This window comes from Petromyzon marinus, unplaced genomic scaffold, assembly GCF_048934315.1.
Source record: "Petromyzon marinus isolate PM22_M1 ecotype Great Lakes invasive population unplaced genomic scaffold, UKy_Petmar_22M1.pri1.0 PM_G_Scaffold_54, whole genome shotgun sequence".
In the NCBI taxonomy this organism is placed as follows: domain Eukaryota; kingdom Metazoa; phylum Chordata; class Hyperoartia; order Petromyzontiformes; family Petromyzontidae; genus Petromyzon; species Petromyzon marinus.
The window spans coordinates 552194-579495 of NW_027423007.1; the positions used below are offsets into that span (position 1 = coordinate 552194).

General features: G+C 51.0%; 2 protein-coding genes across 2 annotated transcripts; both read right to left on the reverse strand.

Moving 5' to 3' along the window:
- Window positions 1–1743: 1743 nt before the first annotated feature.
- LOC116937922 (volume-regulated anion channel subunit LRRC8E-like) lies at window positions 1744–14015 on the reverse strand. The gene is made up of 9 exons (XM_076062205.1): window positions 13710–14015; window positions 11989–12146; window positions 11421–11534; window positions 7892–8196; window positions 6151–6660; window positions 5746–5893; window positions 4772–4930; window positions 3976–4125; window positions 1744–3783 (listed from the first exon to the last, which is right to left on the reverse strand). Exons 2-9 carry the CDS (start codon window positions 12130–12132, stop codon window positions 2773–2775), a joined length of 2541 nt encoding a protein of 846 aa, XP_075918320.1. The 5' UTR covers window positions 12133–12146; window positions 13710–14015; the 3' UTR covers window positions 1744–2772.
- Window positions 14016–17434: 3419 nt separating this feature from the next.
- On the reverse strand, window positions 17435–21446 carry LOC142917893 (uncharacterized). The gene is made up of 3 exons (XM_076062236.1): window positions 21356–21446; window positions 18768–19493; window positions 17435–17457 (listed from the first exon to the last, which is right to left on the reverse strand). The coding sequence occupies exons 2-3, from the start codon at window positions 19456–19458 to the stop codon at window positions 17435–17437; spliced, it is 714 nt and encodes a 237-aa protein (XP_075918351.1). The 5' UTR covers window positions 19459–19493; window positions 21356–21446.
- Between the last annotated feature and the right edge of the window lie 5856 nt (window positions 21447–27302).

The window sequence follows — 27302 nt, forward strand, 5'->3', positions numbered from 1 at the left end:
TCTAATATTACTATATATCGACCATATCCATGTATTATATCTGTCTAAAACGCCGCCAACAACGGAACCATCATCTTTCTATTATTACTATATATCGGCCATGTCCGTGAATCATATCTGTCTAAAACGCCGCCCATCATCTGTCTATTATTACTATATTTCAGCATCCTCCATGTATTATATGTCTAAAACGCCGCCAACAACAGAACCATTATCTGTCTAAAACGCCGCCAACAACAGATACATCATATATCTATTATTACTATATATTGGCCATGTCATGTATTGTCTGTCTAAAACGCCGCCAACAACAGAACCATCATATATCTATTATTACTATATATCGGCCATGTCCATGTATTAAATTGTCTAAAACGCCGCCAACAACGGAACCATCATATATATTACTATATATCGGCCATGTCCATGTATTAAATCTGTCTAAAACGCCGCCAACAACAGAACAATCATCTATCTATTATTACTATATATCGGCTACTTCCATGTATTATATTGTCTAAAACGCCGCCAACAATAAAACCATCATATATCTATTATTACTATATATCGGCCACGTCCATGTATTATATTGTCTAAAACGCCGCCAACAACAGAACCATCATCTATATATTATGTCTATATATCGGCCATGTCCATGTATTATAGCTTTCGTGACTGCAGGAATTCATATTCTTTTGTTATTTCGGTAAAGTCACGTAGGTAGAAAAAAAACAATAGATCACGACGTTTCGATCGCAACACAAGCGACCATCTTCAGGTGTGAAACAAACACAGGAGGACTGCTGACGTAGGAGAAAGAGCCGCTGCAACAAGAGGTTATATAGGATATTGGTGGGCCCAACCCACTGATAAGTGGGTGGAGCTAGAGAAGGAATTTGTACATAAATGTAAATGTGGGAGATTAGCATGTCAATGTGAGACGGCCCAATGTCAGAGAGCCGGGCAACAGGAACAAAAACCCCTAAGAGCAAGAGGTACACATGATGAGAGACACACAGAGAGTCGGAATAACAGCTGACATAGGCTGGTAGGAGGGAAACATCACAGTCAGTTAAGAATTTACTTGGTTAATAACGTTCTTCCAATGATTGCTCAGTTTGCACCCATCTCGGTTGAAGTTGTCTGTGTTTATATATCTGGATGGCTTCATGAGCAAATCTCTGAAGGTAGCCGGTAGGTTTGCAGAGTAACTCCGTCTTGGAAAAATCAATTTCGTGAGCCCACAGCGTTAAAACAATGATCGGCAATGGCAGAGGTATTGGTCCTACCGTGTTTCAGATCTGCCTTGTGTTCACGAACACGGTCCGAGACATGTCATTTCGTTTCCCCAATGTAACTGCTGCCACAACCATGACTCCGTTTCTAGACAACAGGGTATTGCATGTCAGGAATCACATCCTTTACAGATGGGATTAAATCACACACACAAACTGACACACACTGACACACAGAGGATTCATAATGGTTCTCTATCTCTCAGGGGATTCATAATAGCTCTCTCTTTCTCAGTGGATTCATAATGGCTGTGTCTCTCTGGGGATTCGCAATGGTTAAGACGGAGACATCGAGATGCTGGGTTTCCAGCTCTGGGTCCATGTGTATCAGCATCTCCTTTGGCCGCGCGTCTCTTCAAGGAGAGTCCTGGCGGCATGGCCTCGCAGGGACAATCAGAACACCCAAGGCAACGAAATCAACAGGACGTAGCAACCAAAGACAGCCCGGTCAAGACGGGGAAACGTTTTAATGTTTGCATTCACGCTCACGAGCATCCCGGCGGAAGCGGCGAGAAGAAGCGATTCACGGACCGCCCTTAAAAGCTGGGGGCTATGATCAAGCGCTTGGAGCCAACGGAGAAAAACAAAAAACGGGGGGTCCAAATTGGTCAACGGTGGCTTCCCCTAATACAGGTTTTGTATTTATTTTGGTGTTAGATCCCTTATCAGTGACTACACTCAGACCTGTCAACCCCTTATCAGTGACTACACTCAGACCTGTCAACCCCCTATCAATGCCTACACCCAGACCGGTCAATCTCTAATCAATGGCTACACCCAGACCTGTCAACCCCTTATCAGTGCCTACACCCAGACCTGTCAATCTCTAATCAATGCCTACACCCAGACCTGTCAATCTCTAATCAATGCCTACACCCAGACCTGTCAATCTCTAATCAATGCCTACACCCAGACCTGTCAACCCCTTATCAGTGCCTACACCCAGACCTGTCAATCTATAATCAATGCCTACACCCAGACCGTCAATCTCTAATCAATGCCTACACCCAGATCTGTCAATCTCTAATCAATGCCTAAACCCAGACCTGTCAACCCCTTATCAGTGCCTACACCCAGACCTGTCAATCCCTATTCAGTGCCTACACCCAGACCTGTCAACCCCTAATCATACAAACTCCACTCACTCTCACTGTAGAATAGGGGGAGATATAACAGGGGGAGATTATACAAATTATCAGACAAGCTACTTCACGTGACTTTCAGCCACGGATTATTCAATGCGCATAACTGTAGTTTGCGGCTACATGAACCAACTGTTCGATCAATAAAACACAGACACAAGACCGTGTATTATTAGGCCCGCCCTAGACTCACTGGACGTGTGCGACCCACTCGGCCCAAACTCAGTCCGGTGGTCGTCTGGACCTTCATTGGTGTCTACGCCTTGGTAATTGAGACGTTAACTACCTTACCTAATATACAGGAGGTCGTGGTTGTAATTACTGGTAAAAGCATCTCAGTGTCTTGGGGTTCCCTCCCAGTTTCTTGCGTTTCTCTCCCGGCTTCCAGAGGGGCTCTGCGTCGTTCTGCTGGGCTCGCCCCGCATCGCCTCCTTCACCCGCGCGGGCAGCGACTCAAAGAGCTCTTCCTCCACCACCAGCCCCCCGCGCCTCAGCTCCGCGCACTCCCCCAGCTCGGCCGGCAGCTCCGTCAGCCGGTTCCCCACCAGCTCCAACCTGCGCAGCCTCCTCAGTCTCCCCACCAGGCCGCTGAGTTCGCACAGCTCGTTGTTGGCGAGCGCCAGCGTCCGCAATCCCTCGCACCGGAACAACTCATCGGGCAGACGCCGCAGGGCGTTGCCCGACAGAAGGAGGGTGCTCAGCTGAGTCAGCAGCCACACGTCGGGCGGCAGGGCAGCGATGGCGTTGCGGCTCAGGTCGAGGACGCGCAGGCCGTGCAGGCGGAGCAGCCCCGCGGGCAGCTCGCCCTCGATGAGATTCCCGTCGAGGAAGAGCGAGCGCAGGGCCGGCGACCCCGCCCCCGCCGCGAACCGTGGGACGCTCACGAGGGCGTTGTCCGAAAGGCGCAGGACGGCGAGGCGCTCCCAGGCGGCCGCCGGCAGCGACGCGTCATCGCCGTCGCCCAGCGAGCGGAGGCCGTTGCGGGACAGGTCGAGGTCGCTCAAGCGTCCCAGCGCCAGCAGGGGCCGCGGAAGCTCGGCGGGCTCCAGGCCGCAGCGCGTCAGCCGCAGCGTCTCCAAGCCGCGCAGCTTGCTCAGGGGCGCCGGCGACTCGAGGCGCACGCCGCCGTTGTCGAGGGCGAACGCGCGCAGGCCGCCGCCAGCGACGGCGGCCAGGCCGGGCGGGAGGCGGGCGACGCTTGTCGTCAGGCGCAGGCTTCGCAGGCGCCTGAGGCCGCCCAGCGGCTTAAGGAGCGCGGGCGTCAGGGGCCCCTCCAGGGACAGCTCCTCCAGGTGGCGCATTTCACGCAGCCAGCCCGGGACCTCCGCCTTGACCGCAAACTTCACCTGCAAGAGGGCGCGGAGGGGGCGGACGCCGCGAACGGCAACGGTGAATATCGGTCCACGACACTGCGACTTAAATACATTTGGTGGGGGAGGTGACTTTTTGGTGATGTCACGGCCGGGTCAGTGGAGCCGAATGGACCGCTCCGACCGACCGACCCTCGCGCCCGCCCGCCCATCCACCCACCCACGCACCTCCAACTGGTGCAGCTCCTCGCTGAGGAAGGCGAGTGCGCGATTGTCGACGCTCACGGTGCAGTTCAGCAGCCGGAGTTGGTGCAGGTTCACCAACTGCACCACCGCCGCCCCCAGCGTCACCCCGTGCATCGAGTTCAGCGTCAACACCTTCGGTGGGGGATTGGGTATGAGGGTGAGTGAGTTGGTGGGTGAGTGGGTGTGTGGGTCAGTGGATATGTGGGTGAGTTGGTTGGGCAAGTGGGTGAGTTGGTAGACGAGTGGATGTGTGGGTGAGTGAGTTGGTGGGTGAGTGGGTGTGTGAGTTGGTGGGTGTATGGGTGAGTGGGTGGGTGTGTGGGTAAGTGGGTTAGTGAGTAAGTGGGTGTGTGGGTGGGTGTGTGCGTGGGTGGGTGTGTTGGTGAGTGAGTGGGTGAGTGAGCAAGTGGGTGGGTGTGTGCGCGAGTGGTTGGGTGGGTGTGTGGGTGAGTTGGTCGGTAAGTGGGTGTCTGGGTGAGTGGGTGGGTGTGTGGGTGAGTTGGTGGGTCAGTGGGTGTGTGAGTTGGTGGGTGTATGGGTGAGTGGGTGGGTGTGTGGGTTGGTGAGTGAGTGAGTGGGTGTGTGGGTGGGTGTGTGCGTGGGTGGGTGTGTTGGCAAGCGAGTGGGTGAGTGAGCAAGTGGGTGGGTGTGTGCGAGAGTGCTTGGGTGGGTGTGTGGGCGAGTTGGTGGGTAAGTGGGTGTCTGGGTGAGTGAATTGGTGGGTGAGTGAGCAGGTGGGTGGGTGGGTGGTTGGGTGCATGGGTGTGTCCACAGGCACCTGTATCTGAGTGAGGCGGTATGTGTCCACTGGCACCGCTGCCAGCTTGCAGAGGCGTAGCTCGCTCTCGCCCTGCGCGTTGATCTCCAGCAGCCCCGTCAGATGCGACAGGGTCCACGCTTGATCCACGTTGACCTGCCTCAGCTTATTTTCGCTCACCTGCAGCAGCAGCAGCAGCAACAGCACCAGCAGCCAAGCGTGGATGGATTTTATTTGTTTCAGCAGCGAGGGCCCAATGAGCCGTACCGCGCCATGTCATACATATGTAGTGAGCAACTTCCGAGACACATCGCCTTCTTATTTATTCTCACACTGGACAATACGTATATGTAAACGTCTCTACGTGGCTACACAACCCCATCGTCGGCGTCCAACTACACAGTTACTTGACTTAGCGCAGCGACGGCGACGATGAGAGCCCTGCAGAAGATCGACCACGTGGCAGGACGGCAAAGAGAGATGACGGCGAGCGGCGACGCAGCCAGGACTCAGGACCCCCTCATGTACACCCCGGTGCGGCCAAGCCCCGCCTCCGGCCACGCCCCCTTCCAGAATCTTCAAGCAGGTTCCCGGTGCTTGCGGTCTGACTCAGCCTTTGACCTTTACTACCGATATGCCCCCCCCACCTTATAATTAGTCATTACATAACTTGCCTATAACTGCGATTACCCCTCCAGGCCGACAGGTGACACCCTGTAATTACACATAGACTAACACGACTCAGACAGAGACCCAAAGACTCAACATCCCCCCTATAGCCTCGATGGACTGTTGGGGCAAGTGCTGTTAGCGAGCACTGATGCAGGCCAGGCCAGAACGGCACACGAGGGGGTGGGTGGCCAGCACCACGCTCACCACACAGAGACCCACAGTTTGTTGTCCTAACACCGCATCTCTGATCAGCGCGGTCGGCTCCGTCCAGTGTACGGCGTGCGTGCAGCGCACAGCGTGCTCTGCGAGCGGCTTCTCCTCACCTCGGACAGGAAGACGGAGAACTTGGATGCGTAGCAAGGGTCGTACTTGTCCACTAGGTGCAGGAGGAAGGCGAAGTCGTTGCGCACGTCCGGAATGTCGTCCACCCCCGTCTCCTGGCGCGTCTCCGCGAAGCTGTACTCCTTGAGCCTGCAGTGTCAGCGCCCCCCCCCACCCCCCAGCACAGAGAACTCAGCGCCCGTCGACCCTCGTCCTGACGCGGAAGATCTCCCACGAAGCCACTAGTAAAACGTTACGTTTAGATCTTCGTAGCAGTGTCGCCGTCCGCGCTAACCGCGTCTCCACGATCGCCGAAAAGCCCGTAGGCCAAAGCCAGAAGGCTGCCGGACGGCAATCCGGTGCCACACAACCGCTCTGCGGCAGCACCGCCGCCCCCCCCCTCTCACCTGCAGGTCACCACCCAGTAGACGACGTAGGCACAGGTGAGCGCGTAAACGCACATCGTGGTCGCGTAGGCCATCCACATCATGCGGAAGATGCGCCACAGCCCGTGGACGCAGTAGAAGTTCCCGTAGCCCGTGATGTACTCGCCTTCCACGCAGTGGATGTGGTAGCGCATATTGGGGCAGGCGTAGCCGGTGTACGCGAGCACCACCAGCGCCTGCAGCAAGCGGGCCGCCGTCTGCAACACGTATATCCTGTGGAGCCCACCGCCCGCCTCCGTGTGAGCGCGGAGTTTCTTCACCTTCTCGAAGAGAGCCTTAGCCTGCTCGCCCTCCTTCTTGTCCAGGATGCGATCATCCGATGGCGTCCGCCGGTCCTCGCTCTGCCCCGGGGGGGACCGGTCGGGTGGTGCGGCCTCGCCGGGGTCGACAAACTGGACGGAGGGCCGGGGTGGTCCCGGCGGAGACTCAGGAGGCAGCTTCTCCATGGGGATTTCGCCGGATCTCGGGTCGCTGCGTACGTGGGATTGCGTGGACATCGGGCAACGCGTCATGACGCAGAGAAGCACAGAGACCCATAGAGACTCACAGAGACCCTTAGAGACTCAGAGACCCATAGAGACTCACAGAGACCCGCAGAGACCCACAGAGACCCATAGAGACTCACAGAGACCCATGGAGACTCACCGAGATCCTTAGAGACTCAGAGACCCATAGAGACTCACAGAGACCCACAGAGACCCACAGAGACCCATAGAGACCCACAGAGACCCATAGAGACTCACAGATACCCGCAGAGACCCATCGAGACTCACAGAGACCCGTAGAGACCCACAAAGACCCATACAGACTCACAGACACCCACATCATTACACACATACACACGCACACAAAGATCCCCTGTATAGCCTTAACAGACTGTAGGGGCAAGTGCTGTTAGCGAGCACTTATGAAGGCTGGAATTGTACAAGAGGGGGTGGGTGGCCAGCACCACGCCTGGTCGCCTTTGTCTCCCCAGTGGCGATGTTTACCAGGTACTCATTTGAGACCGAGTCGACCTAGGGGAGGCCCAGAACTGGTTCATATAATCGTCGCTGGTCTTGGCCGTGAGCGGGAATCGAACCTGTGTCGCCGGGTTCATAGCGCAGGTCGCTAACCGCTTCACTACCGCTCCCCACAAAAACAAAACAAAGATCCCCCGTATAGCCTTAACAGACTGTAGGGGCAAGTGCTGTTAGCGAGCACCTATGAAGGCTGGAACGGTATACGAGGGGGTGGGCAGCCAGCACGACGCCCGACCGCCTTTGTCTCCGCAGTGGCAATGTTTTTATTCACCACACCAGGTACTCATTTGAGGCTGAGTCGACCTAGGGGAGGCCCAGGACCGGTTCAGATAATCGTCACTGGTGTTAGCCGTGAGCGGGAATCGAACCCGGGTCGCCAGGTTCATACCACAGCAGCGCGCTAACCGCTATACTACCGCTCCCCACACACACGTCACACACACATACACACACACGCACACCGCCAACCGTAAGCCAAACCGGTTATGAAAAGCAGGGGGATAGAGATATGTGTGAATGGGCTCGCTGCCCCAAACCCACGTGGGGTCCCCCTGCAGGGAGAAAGGGGAACTTTTTAGGTTTTTTTTACTTAAGGGGGGAAGGAATGACAAAGGCAAGAGAGGGGATAATAATAACCAGGAAGGAGCCGTGGGCCGTCTCTCCGTCAGCCCCCTTCTGACCTGCAGCTCCCCGCCGTGGCGGGCAGCGACGGCCGCAACGCCGCCGCCGTTGTTGCCACCCCATCAAGCGCGGCCTCGTGGACGGCGTGCGTGGTCCACTGCGAATCCATGCACTTGCCCAGCACGGACACAAAGTGCTCAATCTTGGAGCTCGTCTCCGGGAACCTGAACCAGAAGTTTCTGGTGGCCGTCAGGACGAGCGTGTGCAGCACCACGAGGTGCGGGAAGTACTTGCTGATCCACAGCACCGCGTTGTCGTAGCAGAACTGGTTGATCAACCGGTACTGGTACTGGTCGAAGCCGGTCTGGGCGAGTGTGGGAACGCACGCAGAAGGGCAAAGTGAACTGGCGTGGCGGTGATATCGCATGCCCCTCCCTTGCAGGGTGACAGAGCTGGCTCAAATCTGGCTTTCGCCTGATGATGCCGGTTGTAATTACTGGCAAAACGTCACCGTACTCAAGATCGTCAATGTTGTGGCTTTGCTCTCCAACACACTGGTGTGCTGTACTAGGATATTACACTATACACTACACTATACACTACACTATATATTACACTATACATTACACTATCACATACATTACAATATACACTACACTATAAATTACACTATACACTACACTACTATACACTACACTATACATTACACTATACACTACACACCACACGTTATACTATACACTACACTATACATTACACTATACACTACACTATATATTACACTACACTATACATTACACTATACACTACACACCACATTATAGTATTCACTACACTATACATTACACTATACATTACACTACACTATACACTACACTATACATTACACTATACATTACACCACACGTTATACATTACACTACACTATACATTACACTATAATGTACATTACAATATACACTGCACTATACATTACACTATACACTACACTACTATAGACACTATACATTACAGTTTAACACGTAGGCTTTCGCGACCAATATTATTCTTAATAAAGGTTTTTGGGTTAGATCGCGTTTATTTTAATGTGTCGTAACCCTCCACCACCCGACACGGCCAATCAGCAAAAAAAAGTGTCACGTTGACAAAAGACAAATAATTCACTACTTTAGCCCACCGGTGTGTTGAAGAGTGAATCCACATTTACAGATTGAGTACGACGTTTCACTGGTAAATACATCCAGCATCATCGGGCAATTCGCCAGAATGGTAAAGCCCTCGCTTGCTCCCGGTTTTATATAGAGCAGCAGGATGACGTCATCACTTAACTCATATCAGGTGCAGTGATTAGAGGCGGAGGGGGGGTATTGTAATTATATAATCGATTAGTAATCAGTCATTGGTTATGATTAGTAATGAGTTGTAGATTAGTAATTCTTTAAATCAAAATGTAATGTGTATTATTTAATAACACGCTTCCAGGCCGCACTAAGCCGGTAGCTGTCAGAGCGATTAAAGTTATTCTTGTTCCTCTCAATTTCAATGGATTCTCTAATTAGTCTTTGCCAGTAATAATTAGTTTTACACACCACTGCAACATTGTCAAAATCAATTGAGTGTCCTTGTTGACAAGCATGTTCTGCCACTGCCGACAGTTGTGTTTGAGATAATTTAATATTTCTCTGATGTTCTTTTAGTCTTACGCTGATGTTACGTCCCGTCTGCCCAATGTAGCAGCTGCCACATGAACAATTAATCCGATATACACCTTCTGTTGATAGTTTAGGTAATGCGTCTTTAGTGCAAGATACTAGTTTTTGAATATTGTGTACTGTACCAAATCTTACTGTAATGTTTTGCTTTTGCAAAACACGGGCTAATTTGTCAGTTACTCCTGAGATATATGGAATTTTTATTGTTTTAACAATCTGGTCGCTTTCAGCAGTATTGCTTTGCGATCGTGATTTGGCATTCAATGCTCTGTTAATTTGAGCATTATTGTAGCCATTCTGTCGTAGTGCGTCTTTAACGTGTTTAATCTCTCTCACTAGACTCTCACCATCTGACACTGTTTTAGCCCGATGTATGAGCGTCTTGATAAGAGAGGATTTCTGAGCTGGATGATGATGTGATTCTGCATTCAGATAGGCATCAGTGTGCGTTTGCTTTCTGTAAACGCTGTGTGTTATTTTACCGTTTAGGCCATGTCCAAGCAAAATATCTAGGAATGGGAGTGTGTTATTCACCTCCATTTCCATGGTGAACTGGATGGCCGGGTTTTGTGCATTGAGATGATTTAGAAAATCATTAAGTGTATCTTTACCATGTGGCCAGACAACCAAAGTGTCATCCACATATCTAAACCAAAAGGATGGTTTTAATGTGCTCGAGGCAAGTGCTCTTATTTCAAAGTTTTCCATGTACAAATTTGCTATAGCAGGGGATAAAGGAGAACCCATTACTGCTCCTTTTTGTTTAAAGAAATCCCCTCTCCATAAGAAGTAAGTGTTATTTAAACAATGGCCAGCAAGTTTCGGAATATCTTTTGGTAAACCGGTTTTCTTTACTAGTGTATCAAGTAATTTAAGCGATTCGTCCACTGGAACCTTAGTGAATAGAGAAATCACATCAAAACTTACCAGAATATCATCAGGAGTAAGTTTAATATCTTTAATCACATTCACAAGATGTTCTGAATTTTTTATGAATGAAGATGTCTTACCGATGTAGGGCTGTATTTGTTTGGTTATATATTTTGCTAATTGATATGTGGCAGAGCCAATTGTACTGACTATGGGTCGTAATGGGATGCCGATTTTATGAATCTTTGGTAGCCCATAGAGTCTAGGTGGTTTTGAGGCCCTTGGCTTAATTAGGTATTGCTCATTTTTAGGGATTAATGAATTTGCAATTATTGCAGTGGTCTTACGTTCTAAAGTATTAGTTGGATCTCGTTTAATTTTAATGTAAGTACTTTCCTCTAGTAAATTTCTAATTTTATTATCATAATCGGCTCGTGACATCACTACAGTAGTGCGGCCTTTATCAGCTGCTAGGATTTGGATATCCTTATTTACACGCAGCTCTCTTAAGGCTTTTGCCGTTACCCCACGCACAATTCCAGTGGATGAGATAATTGCTGAGGTAGAATCAGCAGTTAGACTCCTTCCACATAATGAGGCAGAGATAACTAGACATGAGGTTGCTAAAATAATTGAGAATAGCAAAGTTCCAAAAGTAAATATTAGCTCTACCAGCGAAACGTCACAGTACTCAAACTGTAAATGTGGATTCACTCTTCAACACACCGGTGGGCTAAAGTAGTGAATTATTTGTCTTTTGTCAACGTGACACTTTTTTTTGCTGATTGGCCGTGTCGGGTGGTGGAGGGTTACGACACATTTATAAATAAACGCGATCTAACCCAAAAACCTTTATTATGAACTATACATTACACTATACACTACACTATACATGACACTATTCCTCGGGCAACTGTCGGTGGCGCAGCCGGCCTTTCCGCTGGCAACCAGCGGTTCCCCCCCTGCACGGTGGTGCCGAGCCGGCCCGAGGGGGACCCTCACTCACCCTGTGGGCCCTGGGGTTGGCCACGAGGTCCCTCAGCACGGTCTCGTTCCACTCCTTCAGATCCACGTCGAAGCCGCTCGGCACCGGCACACACAGGATGCGCTCGTTCATGTTCTGGGCAGAGGCGGGGGAAGTGGGTACCGCGTGACCATGACGAGCGGTCGTCATGGTCACGTGACGGCGTGTGGTCTCCTGGAGGACGCCGCTCCACGCAGGTGGTTCACTTTGCGCGATTTCCGGTGTGTACGGGGGGGGGGGGGGGGCAACCCATATCGACCCAAGATTCGCTCTCTTTGAGTTAGCTCGCACGCAGAGTTGGAACCCACGACCTCCTGCGTGCCAGCCGAGGTAGTAAACATCTCGCGGCCACCGTGCTGATGAGACATACGCAGAGTCCGAATATGCAGCAGGGGTCGGGGATGGAACCTGTGACCTCCTACATACCAGGCGAGGTCGTCAATATCTCCCGGCCACCGTGGCGCGATGTTATACAATATCCATGAGCAAGGCGGCGACATTTATGAATGTGCGTGGGGGGGCTCTCTGGAGCGTTGTTGGAACGACGCACCTGCAGCATCACGGCAAAGATGCCGATCATGAACATGGGCACGGAGAGCATGTCGCACAACACGTCCCACCAGGGCTGAAGGATCTTGAGGTCCTGGTGACCCTCCAATGAGAAGGAGGAGGTCAGGGCTCCGATGGGAATCATGACTCGGGCCGAGACTGCACACAAGTATACATCAGGCGCGCAGAAACACGCACAGAGAGACACTCGCACAGAGACGCGCACATAGAGACGCACACAGAGACACACACACAGAGACACACACACACAGACACACAGAGACACACACACAGAGACACACACACAGACACACACACACGTACACACAGACACAACACAAATGTCTCCCCGTGTAGTCTCCCTGACGGGCTGCGTGATGCTGACAGACACAGAGACACACAGACACACACATACACACACACAGACACACACAGACACACAGAGACAGAGACACACACAGAGACATACCCACACACAGAGACACACACAGACACACCCACACACATAGACACACACACAGAGACACACACACACAGACTCACACAGATACACACAGACACAGAGACATACACACACAGAGACACACACACAGAGACACACACAGAGACACACACAGAGACAACACAAATGTCTCCCCGTGTAGTCTCCCTGACGGGCTGCGTGAGGCTAACAGACACACACAGAGACACGCACACACAGAGACACACACACAGAGACACACACACACAGAGACACACACACACAGACACACACACAGAGACACAGAGACAGACACAACACAAATGTCTCCCCGTGTAGTCTCCCTAACGGGCTGCATGAGGCTTACAGACACACACACAGAGACACACACACACAGAGACAGACACACACAGACACACACACACAGAGACACACATACACAGATACACACACACAGAGACACACACACAGACACACACACAGAGACACGCACACACACAGACACACACACAGAGACACACACACACAGAGACACACACACAGAGACACACACACACACACAGAAACACACACACACACAGACACACACACAGAGACACACACACAGAGACACACACACACAGAGACACACACACAGAGACACACACACACAGAGACACACACACAGAGACACACACACACAGAGACAGACACACACAGACACACACACACAGAGACACACATACACACACACACAGACACACACACAGAGACACGCACACACACAGACACACACACAGAGACACACACACACAGAGACACACACACAGAGACACACACACAGAGACACACACACACAGAGACACACACACACAGAGACACACACACACAGAGACACACACACAGAGACACACACACACAGAGACACACACACAGACACACACAGACACAACACAAATGTCTCCCCGTGTAGTCTCCCTGACGGGCTGCGTGAGGCTTACACACACACACAGAGACACACACACAGAGACACACACACACAGAGACACACACACAGAGACACACAGAGACACACACACAGAGACACACACACAGAGACACACACAGAGACACACACACACAGACACACAGACACAGAGACACACACAGACACACACACAGACACAACACAAATGTCTCCCCGTGTAGTCTCCCTGACGGGCTGCGTGAGGCTGACAGAGCCCGCGCGTCTTTGTGGGCCTCAGGCTGTGAGGGCGAGAGGTCGGCTCCACTCTCTCACTCACCGCCCTCTTGTTGTGTCGCTCGCTCTCGTTCACGTTTTTGTTTTATTATAGTCGTAGTAGTTGTTGATGTTACAGTATTAGTTATTATAGCAGTTCATGTTTTTATTACTATTGTAATTGTTTATATTATTGCTGTTGTAAGTTGTTGATGTTATTATTAGTGTTATAGTTACGATTGTAGATGTTATTGTTATTATAGTAGTAGTTATACTTATGATTATAGATGTTGTGGTGGTGGTTGTTAGTCTCCTCAGAACACACAGCCGCCTTCTCCCGCCAAAACGCGACACTTTGGTGGTGGAGGGAGAGGGTCGTGGGCGAAACCAACACGGGCAGCGGGCGAGGGAGGGGTGAATGCCACCGGCAAACTTAAATTGTTTTAATTTAGGGGGGTACACAGCAAACCCCACCGTTCACTAACGCCAGCGAGCCCCTCTTGCTTCTTTTCGCTATGGATGAAATAATTAAACATCAAACAAATTCGCTACATTTATTCAGCGCGTCTTGAGTTTTGATGCTTTTCATACCCCTCCCCCTCTTCCGGGCTATGCTTGGTATAGTCTGAAACGCAGCAGCGCCTTATCTAGTCTATGCTATTTACCATGGGCCTTAATCGGGCTATGAAATAAAGTTCAATGTCACGTGCAATGGAGCTGACCAATTAAAAAAAACACCCACAAAATATCAACACCACGTGACTCGTGGTGGGAGGGGGGTTGCCATCTTGGTAAGGGAGAAGCCACCACACACCCCCCTACCCAAGATGACCGCCCAAACGTTGTTTGACTGGTTGTTGGGGAGAACCTCTGATAGCCAATAGCGACTATTAGGCGACTATTCACACTCGACTATTGCGGAGCTGTAGAAGCCCATCACGCTTTTACCCCGTCGTGGTCTTTGCGCAGGCAAAGTGAGTTCTCAGGCCCGTACGGGCGTACAGCCGTTTCAATACGGGCAAACAACAATACAAATCCGTGTCGATTTGTTTGTGTTTCTTCCTTGTGATGGGACTTGGTAGGATTAACGTTGAGATTTATAAGGGGCACGGGGTGATCAGTAAGGTCTGAATTGGTCTGTAATAAGGTAGGACACTGATAAAGGGTTGACAGCTGTGTAGTGTATAGTGTAGTATAATGTATAGGATGAACGTTGAGATTTATAAGGGGCACGGGGTGATCGACAAGGTCTGAATTGGTCTGTAATAAGGCAGAGCGCCGATAAGGGGTTGACAGCTGTGTAGTGTATAGTGTAGTATAATGTATAGGATGAACGTTGAGATTTATAAGGGCCACGGGGTGATCAGTAAGGTCTGAGTTGGTCTGTAATAAGGTAGGGCACTGATAAGTGGTTGAGAGTTATGCTACTGACACTAACGGTGTGACTATGCATACGTAGTCGTTCAGAGTGTTCAACGTCGGCCTGGGTGCTGCGGTCGTCCAGGCGGGCACCGTTCTGGACCACGCAGTGGCCGCGTGTCGCGGGAAGGCCGGCGAGGCGACCACAGATGTCTCGTGGCCACGGTGAAGCGGAGGAGCGAGCCGGGCGAATCATGGATGGACGCGCTGCGTTGCAAGAATTCCGATTTTATCCGGCGAGCGGCGGGGCGAATTTTCAAAACATTTTCAGTCAGGGTAAATATGACACTTTGGCCGCACGTCCCTGATGGCAGCACCGCATTGACACGGGCAACGCCGCTTCCGTACGCCAGAATTCACACGGGCTCAGTCGTCAGGAGGAGGACCACGTTCGCCACTGCGGTCGACGAGGGGAGCTCACGTTGGTCCCGTTAAGAAACACGATGGGAGTCTGCGGCTTCGCGCGGATTTACGCCAATTGAACAAGGTCTCCGTGGCAGATGCACACCCGCTCCCACGGTTGGACAATTCATTGGATGCCCTGTCGGCCGTGTGGGTTTTCTACCACACTTGACTTGTCGTCGGGGTGTTGGCAGTTGCCTCTTGATGAGAGCTCTAAACCAAATCCTGTGTTCTGAACACCTCGGGCTCTAAATTTTGATTTAAAGCTTTCGTGACTGCAGTGATTCATATTCTTAGCTCTTTCGGTAAAGTCACGTTGAAGGGAAACAATAAAATAATATAAAATATATATAAAAATAAAAATTCTCACGGCGTTTCGACCATAACGCACACGGTCATCATCAGTTTGTGTTATGGTCGAAACGTCGTGAGAATTTGTATTGTTTTATATATATTTTATTATTTTATTGTTTGCCTTCAACGTGGTGACTTTACCGAAAGAGCTAAGAACACCTCGGGCTCTGTTCCAGTTTAATTGTCTCCCGATGGGACTCCACTCGGCTCCTGTCACGTTCCAGCGACTCACGCAGCTGGTCCTAGCAGGCCTCCAATGGGACTCGCGCCTCGTTTATTTGGACGACGTGATCGTCTTCGGACGCACGTTCCAGGAGCAGCTGCAGCGGCCGCGATCGGTGTTTGTTCAAAGTTCGGGCGGCCAATCTTACGTTTAAACCACAGTCAAGTGTCACCTCCTGCAGACATCGGTTCGCTACTTGGGGCGCGTCGTCAGCGAGTCCGGGGATAGCCACGGACCCCAACAAAACTGCGTGCGTGCGCAACATGGCCAACCCCCACGTCGGTGGGTGACGTTTGCAGATTTGTCGTATTACCGCCGCTTTGTGCCCAAATTTTGCAAAAATTGCAAACCGCTCCACGCTCTCACCGCGAAAAGGCCAAAGATTTCGGTGGGGGGGGGGGGGTGGAGGAGGAGGAAACCTCGTTTGTCGCGCCGGGGGACGGCCTCGTGACTGCTTTGTGATGTCATACACCAACGTGCATTGAGGCCCTTGTAAGGACTGCTTTGTGACGTCATACACCAACGTGCATTGAGGCCCTTGTAAGGACTGCTTTGTGACGTCATACACCAACGTGCATTGAGGCCCTTGTAAGGACTGCTTTGTGACGTCATAAACCAACGTGCATTGAGGCCCTTATAAGGACTGCTTTGTGACGTCATACACCAACGTGCATTGAGGCCCTTGTAAGGACTGCTTTGTGACGTCATACACCAACGTGCATTGAGGCCCTTGTAAGGACTGCTTTGTGACGTCATACACCAACGTGCATTGAGGCCCTTGTAAGGACTGCTTTGTGACGTCATACACCAACGTGCATTGAGGCCCTTATAAGGACTGCTTTGTGACATCATACACAAACACACCACATCCGGGGGCTCGCTCTAATGAGTTGAAAAACATTCCAAGGGGCAATTCAGTGGCCCTGTATTTACACAAGTTTTTTGGGACGACCTCCGGAGGGAGAATACTAGCGGGGAGGGGGGGGGGGGTTGATGACATTAAACGCCAGGAGGTCCGTGGAGCCAGAAGCAAAGATGACCCAAGGCTGGCCCCATGAATCCTCAGGAGGCGTGAAAGTGGCAGGAGCTTTGAGCTTTTGATGCGTCTAAGAGAATTAATGAAGCAAGGTAGAAATTCCTACATAACAGGTACCGTGTACAAACTTCACATTCGTCAGTCCTGCACAGATTCCGAGTAGTACTCGCAATCAGCCTTAAGTTGAGATTTGCAGAAGCAAAAGCTCTGATCAATTAAGAGTTCAGTTATTGCTCAAGCAGATGAAGTATCACTGAAAGTTTTATTTTATTTTTTTTCTTAATATTTCGAGTCACTTGCAGAGTCAAAGACCTCAAGAAGGTGTACTGCACTAAGCTAAGAGTTTGTGATAAAGTTAAGACTCGTGACAAATGGAGACTTGAGTCGCACACCGATAACAAGTGCGCATTAACTTATTGTCCAAGGGATAGGCTGACCGGGTGTTCAACTCCCCCCACTCGCCTCGGCACTCTCGCAGGCCAATGGCAATTTCTGGTTCGGACTGCAGAAGGTTGGAATCGCACCACCAGGAGCAGGCAACAAGCAGCAGTGGTAGTGGTGGATGGATGAATTTTTATTATGAACGGGTGTTGATTTACCTTGCATCAACACCATCATCAACATCACTAACAACATTCAAAACATCATCAACATCAAAATCATTAACACCATCTTCAACATCATCAACATCGTCTCTCTCTCTGTCTCTTTGTGTCTCTCTGTGTATTTCTCCCCGTCTCTTTCCCCATGCCTCTCCCTATCCGTCTCTCTGTGTGGCCATGTATCTCTCTGTCTCTCTGTGTCTCTGCTGTCACTGTGTCTCTCTCTCTATTTCTCCCCATCTCTTTCCCCATGTCTCTCCGTCTCCAACTCTCTCTCTCTCTGTCTCTCCATGTCTCTCTCTGTCTCCCTGTCTGTGTCTATCTCGCTTTCGGTTTGAGCGGTCGATGTCCCGCAGAGGGCGGTGGAAATGATAAAACATTTTTTTTTTTACAATGAACATTAAGTAAATACAATTAAACATCCCGGCATCGAGTTGCAGTTTGTAAAATTAACTCTCAAATTACGATTCTCGCTACGCATCATCACACGGCGGATATACGCACAATCGTCGTGTTCGGCAAAGGAATGACAAATCCTCTTCAAGTCAAAATATTAAAATATGATCGCCCGTGAAGAACCAACGGTGAACGAGCAGTTAACAATGAACACCGGCAAAGTGGCTCAGTGGAAAAGGGGGCCAGATTCAATCCCTGGTTGACTCAGCCCATCATCATCACAACTAAAGTGAGCACCACTCTGCAGGGAAGTGAACCTGCAGTGTGCCACAGCTACCGCGCTCCTTTCCTCTCGCACATCCAGCCCTCTCACTATCTCCTTCATTTCTACCCCACACCTCTCCCTCCCTCCCCCCCGCTCACCCTCTCCTTACAGCACCCCGTGTCCCTCTCACTCTCTCCCTCCCTCCCTCTCCTGGCCTCCCTCAGGGCTCCTAATCGGAACGAATCTCCCCAACAATCTCAACAGACCCCTCTGCCTCTCTCCCTCTCCACCTCCTCTCCCGCCCTCCCTCTCTCCACCTCCTCTCCCACCCTCCCTCTCTCCACCTCCTCTCCCGCCCTCCCTCTCTCCACCTCCTCTCCCACCCTCCCTCTCTCCACCTCCTCTCCCGCCCTCCCTCTCTCCACCTCCTCTCCCGCCCTCCCTCCCGCTCTCTCCCTGTCGGTTCCTAATCGGCACGACCCTTCCCGGCAGTCCCACGGCGCCCACGGCCGCGGCGATCTGCCGCAGCGTCCGTCTCTGCTCCGCCGCCGCCCCCGTCTGCGGCCGCCCCCCCTCCACGTCCCGGCGGCCTCCCTCTCTCGCTCTCCCCACCTCTCGCCTCGTCGCCTCCACCGCCCTCTCCACCAGTCTGTCGACCGTCCTCTCGTTCGCCCTCGCGGCAATATCAAACCGAGCTTGCTGCGCCTCGGTCCTTGGCCGCGAGTCGCCGACCCTCTGATCCACTCGCCTCCTCGCGTCTGCCTGTCTGTCCCACGCAGCCCTCTCCGCCTCCAGCCTCTCTCTCCCCGCCTCCTCCCTGTTGAGCGCCCTCTCTTCGCCAATGGCTCGTCTCACCCACGCCGTCAGCAGCCTGGCTCTCTCCGCGTTGGGCATCGCCATCTCCACGTCCTCCCCGCGGGGCACCGACCGGTTCACCAGCCTCCTCACGGGCATCTCTCTCCGCCACTGGTCCCTGTCTGCGATGAGCCCCTGTCGGGCCCGCACGCCCGCAGCAGCCGGCTCTCTCCTCGGCTCCCTCTCGACCCCCCTCTCTCCCCCTCGCCTCGCTTCCTCCTCCCTGCCGCGTCCTCTCCTCGCTCCCCCTCCCCTCTCCATGGCGCTCCTCTGGATGCCGCTTCGGCCCACACACGCTTCCCGTACCGTCACAAACATCGCCATCATCGTCAAAACACACGTACACACACAGATACACACGCAGATACATACACACACACACAGACACACACACAGATACACACGCAGACAAACACATATAACAATAACCGCCATTCACCACTAAGTGGCGGTGATGTCACCACGACGCTTGTGCCAGGCAATGTACACCCTGAGGCCACGTGAAGTGTCGAACGCCCGCTGGCAGGAGGTCACGGGGCAGACCCAGGTGCCACGGGTCGACTGACTGAGATGACTGGCTGATGCACCACCTGTGCCCCCTACTGTGTCAACCCGCTGTGCTTTAGCCACCCGGCGCTCCGCTCGTTGTTGTGAGCGTCGCTCCTCCGCCCTCCGTTGTTGTTGGAGGGCGACTGCCTCCAACTGCCCAGTAGCGTCCTTCACGAGCCTCCTCCACAGAGGCCGATCTTGACACCGCTGGTACCGGTCATCGGCAAGTCCACTCAGCTCCACGTCCTCCTGTACCACATCACTCCATCTCTTCTCTAGCCCGTGCCGCGCCCGCTTAGCCCCCTCAATCCGGCCGAACAGAAGCTGTTTCGGCATGCAGTGGCTGGGCATGCGGGCTACATGACCCAGCCATCGCAGCCTTGCCCGCCGGAGGAGCTCACCGATGGGACCTTGCCCAGATCTTTCAAGGATTTGTGAGCTCCTCACACAATCCAGTCTGGTTAAACCCAGGATGGATCGCAGGCAGGCCAGCCTAAATGTTTCTAACCGGCGAAGGTGTTCCATTAGGGGGGTCCACGTTTCGCAAGCGTAGAGAAGGGAGGGAATGACCGTGGCCGAGAAGACCTGAAGCTTAGTGCGGAGCGACAGACCAGGTAGCTTCCACACAGTGTTACGCAACCGATGAAAAGATATTGCCGCGCGACTGATTCGGAGTGAGACCTCTGCTGTTAAACTGGAACCAGTCATAAGCACACTGCCCAGGTATGGGAAACTCTCCACTCTCTCCACAACTGCCCCATCACCGATTGGGAGTTGTGGGGGTGATAGTGTCCGATGGTACAAAATACCCAGGCAGGTGCTTAGTTTTGGTGGGGCTGATGGTAAGGCCCCACCTCTTAGTGGCACGCTCCAGTCCCAGCAGCAGCGTCTCCAACTCCTCCTCTGACTGAGCAGCTATTACCAAATCATCAGCATACATAACGTGGTTGAGCAATAGGGAGCCATCCCTTGACCGCACCCGGGCATCGATCAGCCTTCCATTATATCTGTACCATATGGAGATTCCCCCGGTACAGCTATTGAAGGCTTCACGAACTACGTGGTCAAAATAGATGTTAAATAATGTGGGAGCCAGAGGACACCCCTGTCGCACCCCAAGGTGTACAAAGAATGGCTCTGACTCCCGGCCACGTAGTTTTACCCGGGCCCGCTCACCATCATGAAGGTCCTTAATGATCGTGAGCAGAGGGTCAGGTACTCCAAAAGCACGAAGCACAACCCAGAGCCCAGGCCTACTGATGGTATCATAGGCCTTGACCAGGTCAATAAAGCAGAGATGTAGGTCTTGTTGGAATTCTCTACACCTCTGCTGTAGCAGACGGACAGAAAATATGGCATCTGTGCAGGACCGCCCTATCCTGAAACCGCATTGGGGCTCCGCAAGCCTCTCCTCAGCGTGCCTGGCAAGGCGATGCTGAATAATCCTTGCCAGGACCTTTCCCGGCACACAGACACACACACACAGACACACACTCACAGACACACACACAGACACACACACAGACAACGCAAACCGCTACACTGCAATGAGTTACGCTTCCACGTGCAAGGACCACGTGACAAATTTGACGTCACAGCACCAACTTACCCGCTTGAGGCTGAGTCGACCTAGGGAAGGGCCCAGGAGTGCTGCTGCTGCTGCTGGTGGCCGTGAGCGGGAGTCGAACTCGGCTCGCGCGCTCAACGACTGCGCGTGTTGGGGAAAGGGCGCACCTCTGGTTGGCTGTCCCGGTCACGTGACACACTTTTAACCAATCCGTGCAACCTACATTTGTGAGGTGCGCACCTCTGGTTGGCTGTCCCGGTCACGTGACACACTTTTAACCAATCCGTGCAACCTACATTTGTGAGGGGCGCACCTCTGGTTGGCTGTCCCGGTCACGTGATGCGCTTTAACCAATCCGTGCAACGTACACGTTTGGTGAGGGGCGCACCCTCTGGGTTGGCTGTCCCTATCACGTGGCACACTTTAACCAATCCGTACAACGTACAATTTTGGTGAAAACGTACCTCTGGTTGGCTGCTTCGTTCCGGTCACGTGACGCACTTCAACCAATCCGTGCCGCGTTAGCAGCACTAACGACAGAGCTGGGTGATTGTATTTATTATGGCTGTTACACATTTCACTCTTGTAGAGTGGCAATGTCGTTAGTGCAAGGCAGAGTTGGTAGTTAATTGTAGTGTAATTATTTTTTACAATTTTGTACAAGTAACATGATAAAGCGTTATCTTTCAGCTAACCAGAGTTTTGATGAGCGTTAAGAGATTCACATTTGTATGCAGCCTCTGGCAAAGAGGCATCTGTGGGGGGCTAATGCCCCCCTCCCCACTACGTGGGGGGGGGCTGATCTCCCCCTCTCCCCTCCCCATTACTTGAGGGGGGGCTGATCTCCCCCTCCCCACTACGTGTGGGGGGGGCGGGCTGATCTCCCCCCTCCCCACTACGAGGAGGGGGGGGCTGATCTCCCCCTCCCCACTACGTGTGGGGGGGGGGGCTGATCTCCCCCTCCCCGCGAGCGGGTGGGGTGTGACGTCAGTGCCCCCCACTCACGGCTGTTTAAGAGTTAATGATTTATACTAAGCCGTCGTGTCAACAAGGCTGTGCCACAACACGTATTGAGTACAATTCTTAAAGATTGTGTGTCTTGTGTGTGTGCGTTGTTCCTCAAGGCTGGGATTTAGAATGAAACCGTGCGAATTTTCACCGTGTTCATAGTGTCATCTTCATTGGAAGCTTCCTTCATTAACAGAACTTCCCAGCTTGTTGAGAGAAACATCAAATAGTCCACTCAACACAAATACAGTTGTGTAACTTTAATAACGCACGTTGATATTTAGCGCCTGCTAATGATGCCAGGGCTGGGCACACAGGAAGGAGTTTGTGCAACAGCGTTGTGTAACAGTCTGAATGTGTACATCATAGCCTGTCAAAGACTTGGTGGTGGTGATGGTGGTGAGGGTGGTGGTGGTGAGGGTGGTGGTGGTGATGGTGGTGTAGGTGATGATGGTGGTGGTGATGATGATGGTGGTGAGGGTGGTGGTGGTGGTGAGGGTGATGGTGGTGAGGGTGGTGGTGATCGTGGTGAGGGTGGTGGTGGTGAGGGTGGTGGTGGTGATGGTGGTGAGGGTGATGGTGAGGGTGGTGGTGATGGTGGTGGTGGTGATGGTGGTGAGGGTGGTGGTGGTGAGGGTGGTGGTGGTGAGGGTGGTGGTGGTGGTGATGGTGGTGATGGTGGTGAGGGTGATGGTGATGGTGGTGGTGATGGTGGTGGTGGTGAGGGTGGTGGTGATGGTGGTGAGGGTGGTGGTGATGGTGGTGATGGTGGTGGTGAGGGTGGTGGTGATGGTGGTGGTGAGGGTGGTGGTAGTGATGGTGGTGAGGGTGGTGGTGATGGTGATGGTGGTGATGGTGGTGGTGAGGGTGATGGTGAGGGTGATGGTGGTGATGGTGGTGGTGGTGATGGTGGTGGTGGTGATGGTGGTGGTGAGGGTGGTGGTAGTGATGGTGGTGGTGATGGTGGTGGTGGTGGTGATGGTGGTGGTGAGGGTGGTAGTAGTGATGGTGGTGGTGATGGTGGTGGTGGTGATGGTGGTGGTGATGGTGGTGGTGAGGGTGGTGGTGGTGATGGTGGTGAGGGTGGTGAGGATGGTGGTGATGGTGGTGGTGGTGAGGGTGGTGGTGATGGTGATGATGATGGTGGTGATGGTGGTGATGGTGATGATGATGGTGGTGGTGGTGATGGTGGTGAGGGTGATGGTGGTGGTGATGATGGTGGTGGTGATGATGGTGGTGATGGTGGTGATGATGATGGTGATGATGGTGGTGGTGGTGATGGTGGTGATGGTGGTGCTGGCAAGGGGGTTGACAGGCCTCATCAACATCTGGGTCTATGCAGGAGGACCATAAACCCCTCACGCAGACTCTGGGTCATCCTCGCCGCGGCTACAGTCAAAACCACCCAACACAAAGGTGATCACTGCATCATCATCATAATTACAACAATAATAATAACAATAATAATAACAATAATAGGGGTGGGGGGGTTCCCCTTTTTTTCTGGCAACAAAACTGAAACCTTTTTACAAGGATTCATGTCGCTACATTAACCACAATACCTGCAGTCAAAATGTAAACAAAACACAAACACTATGATAATATTTACGTGGCATTGTCCTTCAAACTGATTGGTCCACACCTGATGATGATTGCTTCTTGTGTTGCAGTCGAAACGTCGTGAGAATTGTATTGTTTTATATTTTTATTATTTTATTGTTTCCCTTCTACGTGGTGTACACAAACAGTGTGATTAACATGGTGTACACACACAGTGTGATTAACATGGTGTACACACACAGTGTGATTAACATAGGTGTACACACACAGTGTGATTAACATGGTGTACACACAGTGTGATTAACATAGGTGTACACACACACAGTGTGATTAACATAGGTGTACACACACAGTGTGATTAACATAGTGTATACACACAGTGTGATTAACATAGGTGTACACACACAGTGTGATTAACATAGGTGTACACAGACACACAGTGTTACTATTATGATAGGCTCATCTTGCCTTAGCAGTAGCGTGACATCAGACGCTGAGTTTGTATTGTATTTTTCTCAAGCAGCTTTGATTTAGCCCAGCTAATTGACCCCGCGGTGTGAAAGTGGTAACTCTACATGTGTGGCTTGCCAGAGGCAGTCTTCACTGCAGTGAGCATTGGTGATGATACCACACTGATGAGTCTGATCAATGACTAAATGGGCATAGAGTTACCCATCTCTGTATTGGTGATGATACCACACTGATGAGTCTGATCAATGACTACATGGGCCTAGTTACCCATCTCTGTATTGGTGATGATACCACACTGATGAGTCTGATCAATCACTAAATGGGCTTAGAGTTAACCATCTCTGTATTGGTGATAATACCACACTGATGAGTCTGATCAATGACTACATGGGCCTAGAGTTACCCATCTCTGTATTGGTGATGATACCACACTGATGAGTCTGATCAATGACTAAATGGGCCTAGAGTTACCCATCTCTGTATTGGTGATGATACCACACTGATGAGTCTGATCAATGACTACATGGGCCTAGAGTTACCCATCTCTGTATTGGTGATGATACCACACTGATGAGTCTGATCAATGACTACATGGGCCTAGTTACCCATCTCTGTATTGGTGATGATACCACACTGATGAGTCTGATTAATCACTAAATGGGCTTAGAGTTACCCATCTCTGTATTGGTGATAATACCACACTGATGAGTCTGATCAATGACTAAATGGGCCTAGAGTTACCCATCTCTGTATTGGTGATGATACCACACTGATGAGTCTGATCAATGACTAAATGGACCTAGAGTTACCCATCTCTGTATTGGTGATGATACCACACTGATGAGTCTGATCAATGACTACATGGGCCTAGAGTTACCCATCTCTGTATTGGTGATGATACCACACTGATGAGTCTGATCAATGACTAAATGGGCCTAGTTACCCATCTCTGTATTGGTGATGATACCACACTGATGAGTCTGATCAATCACTAAATGGGCTTAGAGTTACCCATCTCTGTATTGGTGATAATACCACACTGATGAGTCTGATCAATGACTACATGGGCCTAGAGTTACCCATCTCTGTATTGGTGATGATACCACACTGATGAATCTGATCAATCACTAAATGGGCTTAGAGTTACCCATCTCTGTATTGGTGATGATACCATACTGATGAGTCTGATCAATGACTACATGGGCCTAGAGTTACCCATCTCTGTATTGGTGATGATACCACACTGATGAGTCTGATCAATGACTACATGGGCCTAGTTACCCATCTCTGTATTGGTGATGATACCACACTGATGAGTCTGATCAATCACTAAATGGGCTTAGAGTTAACCATCTCTGTATTGGTGATAATACCACACTGATGAGTCTGATCAATGACTACATGGGCCTAGAGTTACCCATCTCTGTATTGGTGATGATACCACACTGATGAGTCTGATCAATGACTAAATGGGCCTAGAGTTACCCATCTCTGTATTGGTGATGATACCACACTGATGAGTCTGATCAATGACTACATGGGCCTAGAGTTACCCATCTCTGTATTGGTGATGATACCACACTGATGAGTCTGATCAATGACTACATGGGCCTAGTTACCCATCTCTGTATTGGTGATGATACCACACTGATGAGTCTGATCAATCACTAAATGGGCTTAGAGTTACCCATCTCTGTATTGGTGATAATACCACACTGATGAGTCTGATCAATGACTAAATGGGCCTAGAGTTACCCATCTCTGTATTGGTGATGATACCACACTGATGAGTCTGATCAATGACTAAATGGACCTAGAGTTACCCATCTCTGTATTGGTGATGATACCACACTGATGAGTCTGATCAATGACTACATGGGCCTAGAGTTACCCACCTCTGTATTGGTGATGATACCACACTGATGAGTCTGATCAATCACTAAATGGGCTTAGAGTTACCCATCTCTGTATTGGTGATAATACCACACTGATGAGTCTGATCAATGACTACATGGGCCTAGAGTTACCCATCTCTGTATTGGTGATACCACACTGATGAATCTGATCAATCACTAAATGGGCTTAGAGTTACCCATCTCTGTATTGGTGATGATACCATACTGATGAGTCTGATCAATGACTACATGGGCCTAGAGTTACCCATCTCTGTATTGGTGATGATACCATACTGATGAGTCTGATCAATGACTACTTGGGCCTAGTTACCCATCTCTGTATTGGTGATGATACCACACTGATGAGTCTGATCAATCACTAAATGGGCTTAGAGTTACCCATCTCTGTATTGGTGATAATACCACACTGATGAGTCTGATCAATGACTACATGGGCCTAGAATTACCCATCTCTGTATTGGTGATACCACACTGATGAATCTGATCAATCACTAAATGGGCTTAGAGTTACCCATCTCTGTATTGGTGATGATACCATACTGATGAGTCTGATCAATGACTACATGGGCCTAGAGTTACCCATCTCTGTATTGGTGATGATACCATACTGATGAGTCTGATCAATGACTACTTGGGCCTAGTTACCCATCTCTGTATTGGTGATGATACCACACTGATGAGTCTGATCAATCACTAAATGGGCTTAGAGTTAACCATCTCTGTATTGGTGATAATACCACACTGATGAGTCTGATCAATGACTACATGGGCCTAGAGTTACCCATCTCTGTATTGGTGATGATACCACACTGATGAGTCTGATCAATGACTAAATGGGCCTAGAGTTACCCATCTCTGTATTGGTGATGATACCACACTGATGAGTCTGATCAATGACTAAATGGGCCTAGAGTTACCCATCTCTGTATTGGTGATGATACCACACTGATGAGTCTGATCAATGACTAAATGGGCCTAGAGTTACCCATCTCTGTATTGGTGCTACCTGACAGTCGGTCAGATTTGCTCAGATT

What these genes read in the sequence shown, in the direction of transcription:
- LOC116937922 (XM_076062205.1), bottom strand. Translation starts at nt 12,132, where the DNA reads ATGATTCCCATCGGAGCCCTGACCTCCTCCTTCTCATTGGAGGGTCAC. An exon ending in TACTGGGTGGTGACCTGCAG is followed by an intron (nt 5,894 to 6,150) that starts GTGAGAGGGGGG and finishes CTGACACTGCAG; the next exon opens with GCTCAAGGAGTACAGCTTCG. An exon ending in TCTCCGTCTTCCTGTCCGAG is followed by an intron (nt 4,931 to 5,745) that starts GTGAGGAGAAGC and finishes CTGCTGCTGCAG; the next exon opens with GTGAGCGAAAATAAGCTGAG.
- LOC142917893 (XM_076062236.1), bottom strand. Translation starts at nt 19,458, where the DNA reads ATGGAGAGGGGAGGGGGAGCGAGGAGAGGACGCGGCAGGGAGGAGGAA. An exon ending in GAGGGAGGGCGGGAGAGGAG is followed by an intron (nt 17,458 to 18,767) that starts GTGGAGAGAGGG and finishes GTGCGACTCAAG; the next exon opens with TCTCCATTTGTCACGAGTCT.